Source organism: Argentina silus (genome assembly GCF_951799395.1).
Source record: "Argentina silus genome assembly, chromosome: 17".
NCBI classification, from domain to species: Eukaryota; Metazoa; Chordata; class Actinopteri; order Argentiniformes; family Argentinidae; genus Argentina; species Argentina silus.
In genome coordinates, this window is record NC_139671.1 from 15,697,740 (window position 1) to 15,705,239 (window position 7,500).

A 7,500-nucleotide genomic window follows, 5' to 3' on the forward strand; every position below is an offset into this window, starting at 1 on the left:
CCTGAAGATCGGGCAATACTACGCCTCCATACAGGAGTACGAGGTGAGGCCCGGGAGAGGAGGGAGGGAGGGATGGAGAGGAGGGAGGGAGGGAAGGAGGGAGAGATGGAGGGAAGTGGGGGAAGGAGGGAGGGAAGGAGGGAGGGAGGGGAGAGAGGTGGGGAGGGAAGGAGGAGGGGAGGAAGGAGGGAGGGAAGGAGGGAGAGAGGGGGGGAGGGAAGGAGGGAGGGGGGGGGGGAGGGAGGGAAGGACGGAGGCAGCATATTTAACGCAGTGCCTAAGCATATTACTGTAGCTAAGTGAGTGTTAGACCTCCCAGCCACAGACAGAGACTCACCTGTCTGTGTCTGTTTCCCTGGGGGACGTAGGTGGCAGAGCGCCTGTTCGTGAGAGGCGATCACATCAAAGACGCCATCGACATGTACACTGTGGCTGGACGCTGGGAGGAAGCTCATAAGGTACGTCTGGCTCTAGTGCCCTCCTCAATACACACACACACACACACACACACACACACACACACACACACACACACACACACCTGTCTCCTTTCTTGTGAAAAATGAATTGGAGTGAAAGCAAAAGTGAGAGAAAAAAAAGTAGTGGGTTTTAAGTACTTTTAGTGTTCATGCGTGCACACACACACACACACACACTCTCTCTCTCACACTCCTTTTGTCATCCTTCAGCTGGCAGTGAAGTGTATGACCCAGGAGGACGTGTCAGCTCTGTACATCAGCCGGGCCCAGGACCTGGAGAAGGAGGGGAAATACAAGGAGGCAGAGAGGTAACCTCACTATCTCTCTCTCTCTCTCTCTCTCTCTCTCTCTCTCTCTCTCTCTCTCTCTCTCTAGGGCTTTTTAACACTGCAGTTTCTTAGTCTAGGGCTATCCTTAGCCCAGGGCCACACATCTGTTAACCCTGGGCTTAGTGTTAACCCTAGGTTAACGATTTATTTACACTTGTGAACTGAAGCCCTGGTTTAACTGAGATAACCATAGCAACAATAAGTGCAGTGTGAAAAGGCCTTATCTTCTGCTCCTCTCTCGCTCTCTCTCTCTTTCTGCCCCTCTCTCTCTTTTTCTGCCTCTCTCTCGCTTTCTGCCCCTCTCATCCTCTCTCTTTCTGCCTCTCTCTCTTTCTGCCTCTCACCCTCTCTCTCTTTCTGCCTCTCACTCTCTCTCTCTTTCTGCCTCTCACTCTCTCTCTCTTTCTGCCTCTCTCACCCTCTCTCTCTTTCTGCCTCTCTCACCCTCTCTCTCTTTCTGCGTCTCTCATTCTCTCTCTGCCTCTCTCACCCTCTTTCTCTTTCTCTCTCTCTCTCTCTCTCTCCTCATCTTTCTTTCATTCCATCTCTGCCCCCCCCCCCCTCACTTTCCCCTATTCCTCTCCTCTCTCCCTCTGTCCCTTCCTCTCTCTCTCATTCATTTCCCTCCCCTGTTTTCAGCCTTATCGACCAAAACCCCCGCTGCTAAATTAATTATGGATTTTACCACGGGCGAGGCAAAGTTTGCCCACATTGGATTCAGGGACTTCTGCTTTATATTTCAGTCACTTAGTGCTGAGAAATTGTCAGTTGCAGCTCAGGTCAAGGTTTTGACTGCAACAAATTGATAAACAAAAGTGTTCAATTGCAGTGCAATTGATTGCAAATTGAACTTTGATAAGGTGCCCCGGCGTTTTGACTGAATGCAATCATTTCACACGCGGTTGGTCGGGCGGGTGGACGACCGTAGCCTGAACAATCTACGGCTTGCTCCGCTCTCTGCTTGTAAAGCAGCCCCCCGTAACCCTCCGCATTAGACCAAGGTAATCTCCCACAAAGACAATATGTCACCCTGTTCCCCAAGCCCATGTCATCCCAACACCGGCCTGCCTTATTGATCCCTGCTCTGAGAAATGTGGAGCAAAATTCATCAGCAAAGGGCAACATTGTTTTGTGATGAGAGATGATATTTTGGGCTCTTTTTTTTTTTTGTAATCAGATGGAGTAATTCTTCATCTCCATGCATAGCGATGCAATCAGACCATGGTGTGTGTGTGTGTGTGTGTGTGTGTCTGTGTGTGTCTGTGTGTGTCTGTGTGTGTGTGTGTGTGTGTGTGTGTGTGTGTGTGTGTGTGTGTGTGTGTGTGTGTGTGTGTGTGTGTGTGTAGCACATTCAGCGTATTCACTCTGTTGCGTGTCTGTGTCTCTATGGATGTGTGTGTGTATTCACGCTGTAATGTGTGTGTATGTGTGTGTGTGTGTGTGTGCGCATGCATGCGTGCGCATTCAATCTGTAGTGTGTGTGTCTGTGTGTGTGTGTGTGTATGAACATTGTCATGTGTGTTTGCCTGTATTAACGCTGTTGTGTGTGTGTGTGTGTGTGTGTGTGTGTGTGTGTGTGTGTGTGTGTGTGTGTGTGTGTGTGTGTGTGTGTGTGTGTGTGTGTGTGTGTCTGTGTCCTCAGGCTGTTTGCGACGATAGAGCAGCCTGACCAGGCCATCAGCATGTACAAGAAGAACAAGATGTTTGACGACATGATCCGCCTGGTGGCCAAGCACCACTCTGACCTGCTGGCTGAGACACACCTGCACCTGGCCAAGGTCACACATAGGGGGCGCTGCTGTCCATAGTGGTTCTTAGCTGTGTTTCTTTATAGAGCCAAATGTTCTACATTTTACATTACATTCAGCAGACGCCTTTATCCAAAGCGACTTACAACAAATACATTTGTCTAAGGAAGTGAATCATCTATCCATCAATTATCATAACAAAAAGTAATCTATGCTAGGACCAGGGGCCACTGGCAGTCACAATGCTAAAAGAAGGAAGGAATTTTAAAAATTATTATTAATTTATTTACAGTCGAGAAACTTCTACATGGGGGTAGTGGGGGTGAAGAGGTCTTTAGGAGGGACAGTTAAGATGTAGCCTGAAGAGATGGGTCTTCAATCTACGGCGGAAGATCGGTAGTGAACTACTAATACTAACACTCTGAGAGGAACTATCTGTGATTTTAGCTTTGCCATCTTAACTGCCTGAAAGGTTTCTAATCATCAGGAATGTTTAGCTTATCTACGAAAGTATTTAAAAAAACAACAACAACATCCGTGTTCTTCTCCTAGGAGATGGAGGCGGAGTCCAGGTTTTCCGAGGCGGAGTATCACTACATGGAGGGTCAGGAGTGGAAGTCTGCTGTCAACATGTACCGCATCAACGACATGTGGGAGGAGGCATACAGGGTACAGACCTCAGATACTGTAGTTACCAAGTCTGTCAGTACACCGAGCCTGTCAGTACACCAAGTCTGTCAGTACACCTAGCCTGTCTGTACACCGAGCCTGTCAGTACACCGAGTCTGTCAGTACACCGAGTCTGTCAGTACACCGAGTCTGTCAGTACACCGAGTCTGTCAGTACACCGAGTCTGTCAGTACACCGAGTCTGTCTGTACACCGAGCCTGTCTGTACACCGAGCCTGTCAGTACACCGAGCCTGTCAGTACACCGAGCCTGTCAGTACACCGAGCCTGTAGGTACCAAGACCGACCACTTAGCACAGGGTGGCTGTGGCACGCTGCAGATTCTGCACGCTGCACACTTCTAACAGCATCTTTAAAAACCCACATCTCCTCCAACTACTCCTGTCTTTCAGTTCTCTCCATCTGGACAAATACAGACGGACCAGAGGCTCATGTCAGTCAACTGTACCCCGAGGCAGAGGACACAGAACATTAAATAGACACCCATTTTATGCAGCTCTCAGTAATTCATTCATTTATAAAGAGCTTTACTTTGGCTGTACCGCTCTCCCTCGCCTGCCTCGCTCTCTCTCCCTCTGCCTCGCTCTCTCTCTCTCTCCCTCTTTCTCTGTCTCTCTCCTTCCTCCCTCTCTCTCTGAACCCAGAACATGTGCTGTGTAACGTGAGGCAGTGAAGAAGGTTGAGGTGCTGCTGGCATATTAATCAGTTGTGTGCTGTTTCTCTTCCCCTTCTCCTTCTGTGTGTGTGTTTGTGTGTGTGTGTGTGTGTGTGTGTGTGTGTGTGTGTGTGTGTGTGTGTGTGTGTGTGTGCATGTCTGCGTGCGTGTTTGTGTGGGTGCGCACGTGTCTGTGTGTGTGTGTGTGTGTGTGTGTGTCTGTGTGTCTGTGTGTGTGTGTGTGTGTGTGTGTGTGTGTGTGTGTGTGTGTGTGTGTGTGTGTGTGTGTGTGTGTGAGACAGGTGGCTAAGAACCATGGGGGAGTCAGCGCCCATAAGCAGGTGGCCTACCTGTGGGCCAAGAGTCTGGGAGGGGAGGCGGCCGTCAAACTGCTCAACAAGTTTGGTCTGCTGGAGACGGCCATTGACTTTGCTGCAGAAAACTGGTGAGCACATCCATATCAGGCGCTGCCTTTGAACCTCTGGGGTTCCAACATTGACGTGCTGATTTTGATTTTCAATATCTCTTTCATGTTGATGCGGTTATGAGGAATCTCCCTGCGGTCAGAGTTCAGTCAGTGGTACCTACTATATCGAATTGGAAAAGCGATGTTTCGCTGTAACTCACAGCCTGAACCGTGTAATACTAGCCCACTGTTGGGTTCATAGAATAACAATGAATAGAAGGCGATGGGATTATATTTCCATGGTTAGGTCTCGCCCCGTTCATGTCAATGAGAAGAGTCAATGTTGCTGTGCCTCTGTGAGCTGCATCGTAATGAGCCTTCTCCTGCCCTCCCTCAGCTCCTTTGACTTTGCCTTTGAGCTGGCTCGCCTGTCCAACAAGAACAAGATCCCCGAGATCCACCTGAAGAACGCTATGTACCTGGAGGATGAGGTAACGTACCTCGCCTTTGCCAGACCCGTTACCACACTCCTGCTGTATACCACAATACCACACCTTTACCTCACACTCCTGCTCTACACCACAGTACCATACCTTTACCTCACACTCCTGCTGTACACCACAATACCATACCTTTACCTCACACTCCTGCTCTGTACCACAATACCATACCTTTACCTCACACTCCTGCTCTGTACCACAATACCAAACCTTACCACACTCCTGCTGTACATCAAATACCACACCTTACCACACTCCTGCTGTACATCTCATACCACACCTTTACACCCTTACACCTTGTTACTGCCACATCACATACAATACCACACCACAACCTTTAAAAGGACATTACACTGCGACATCAAAGTTTGTAAGATGACCTCAGGGGTAGTGTAATGTCAGTAGAAGTCCATGTCTGTCTGTCCATCAACCCCTTCATAAGCCTACATCACCTCCTCCACATCACAGGCTCTCTGGGCTGGTCTCCTGAACCCATAAAAAGAGCCTTATCCTGCACTTAACAACATGCTCAGTGGAGAATAATCGATTGAAAGTGCTTTGTTTTTGTTCCGAAAAACAGGCTTCAATCAGCTAAGGTTACTCTTCTTCGGCTCACCTCCTCTCAAAGATTCCTAATCATTTTCCTTCAGTGCCGGCCCAAAATGTGTGTCTCAGCGCGCCGCGCCTCCTTTCAGTCCGGCCATTAAATGTCAGATATGAATTATTAATCCATCGTCGAGCACTGAGCCGTGATGATGTTTCTTTTTCAAGGGCAAGTTCCTCGAAGCTGAGACGGAGTTCATCAAAGCAGGGAAGCCCAAGGAGGCAGTGCTGATGTAAGTATACCGTGTGTGTGTGTGTGTGTGTGTGTGTGTGTGTGTGTGTGTGTGTGTGTGTGTGTGTGTGTGTGTGTGTGTGTAAGGTAGTGGAGTCGCGCTCTGCTCTGGTATATGTCCCCTACAGGAGTCAGGCTTCAAGCCTTCCTGAATTCCACTTCAAAAGGAAGCCATGGTGCCAGTGCAGCTCTTTCCCTCTCACAGCTAGCTCCCTATTCATCCTGCGTACACACACACACACACACACATGCACACACACACACACGCACACACATGCACACACACACACATGCACACACACAACATGCACGCACACACACACGCACACACGCACGCACACACACACACACACACACACACACACATACATGCACACACACACACACACACAACCTCTGCAGGCAGGTTTGGTTGGAGGGATGTTCACATTGGTAGCAGGGAGAGTGGGGTGTTGGCACAGGCAGTGTTAGATCTCTGGTTCCTGGTGAGGCTTCTTCTCTAGGGTCTGGAATAAAGGAACACTGCTCTGAGCTCTGTACTGTAGGCACACACACACACACACACACACACACACACACAAACACACAAACACACACACATTGTCAGAGCCACTTGGCTCACTGAGATGTACTGCACCCATGGAATGTTATTTAACTTTGGTAACTATGCTTTATGTAAGGTAACATCATATATAGTGACAATATAGCCAGTGTGTGTGTGTGTGTGTGTGTGTGTGTGTGTGTGTGTGTGTGTGTGTGTGTGTGTGTGTGTGTGTGTGACTTGTGTTTGTGCGTCCCACCCAGGTATGTCCACAACCAGGACTGGGCTGGAGCCCAGAAGGTGGCAGAGGCCCATGACCCAGACAGTGTGTCCGACGTGCTGGTTCGCCAAGCCAAGTTCTGCTTTGACCAGAAGGACTTCCAGAGAGCCGAGGCCTTCCTGCTGAGAGCTCAGAGGCCAGAGCTGGCCATCAAATACTACAAGGTCAGACAGAACTCACCACTACTGCCTCTGTAGACTAGCTAGCCATCAAAAACTATAAATGACAGTGTCCATAGTAAGCATAGAATCTATGTACTAATGTGTTGGTGTCCCCGGATGGGGCACTGATCTAGAGTTAAACTGAGTGAGGTAGATGTCTCTTCTGAAGAAGAGCGTCTGAGTTTCTGTGTTTCAGCGACACTCCCACGGTAGATTTCTTATTCCGAGTCAAGATTAGCTGACAAAGTAAAAGTCGGTCTTTGGTGATGCAGGAAAGTGTGCACACCTACTTCATGAAAAGTAGGTGCGGAGAGCCTTTACGCACAAACTACAAAGACGGTTGTCAGTCTCATCTGGAAAGTTCCACTTCTCATCTGGAAAGTCAAATTCCACTTCTTCAATCCATGGTGATATAGGGAGGGGAGTTCATATACACATATCGGGAGGGAAGTTAATATAATATTGGGTTAATATAATGAATATAATTAATTGGAACTGTGCGCATCGCAGGTCCGTGTGCTCGACGACGATCCCGCGTCCTGACTTTCCCGCGTGTCTCTTTTTAGTCACGCTATCTGACGTGAGACAATGGCTGGAATCCTGATGGAGCTCAGGACGGACGTCTTCGTCTCATTTACAATCTTCCCCCGCCCACCGATTGCCGGAGACCTGACCTCCTCCTCCCCGCTCGCTGAAACTTCACTGAAACGAAATTACCGACTTAGCGACCTTTGCCACCGTGAAGCTGCATTGTTGCGTGACGCTCTTTAACGGAGGCAAATTGGGGCCCTGAGCATCCAACAATAATAATAATCACAGGCTTCACATTCGAGTCTTCTCAATATTCTCTCTGTGTACTGACTGACAGAGCGAATGCT

At 49.0% G+C, this 7,500-nt stretch overlaps 1 protein-coding gene across 1 annotated transcript in view; it reads left to right on the forward strand.

Annotated features, from left to right (window-relative positions):
* Positions 1–7,500, forward strand: part of ift172 (intraflagellar transport 172) — a 37,464-nt gene that overhangs the window by 18,639 nt on the left and 11,325 nt on the right. Inside the window, exons 25-33 of the mRNA XM_083688351.1 lie at positions 1–43; positions 369–458; positions 690–787; positions 2,451–2,586; positions 3,109–3,225; positions 4,202–4,344; positions 4,703–4,796; positions 5,577–5,641; positions 6,445–6,625. The exon at positions 1–43 is cut by the window's left edge and continues 102 nt beyond it. Coding sequence (XP_083544477.1) covers positions 1–43; positions 369–458; positions 690–787; positions 2,451–2,586; positions 3,109–3,225; positions 4,202–4,344; positions 4,703–4,796; positions 5,577–5,641; positions 6,445–6,625 — 967 coding nt within the window. The remainder of the gene's footprint in view (positions 44–368; positions 459–689; positions 788–2,450; positions 2,587–3,108; positions 3,226–4,201; positions 4,345–4,702; positions 4,797–5,576; positions 5,642–6,444; positions 6,626–7,500) is intronic.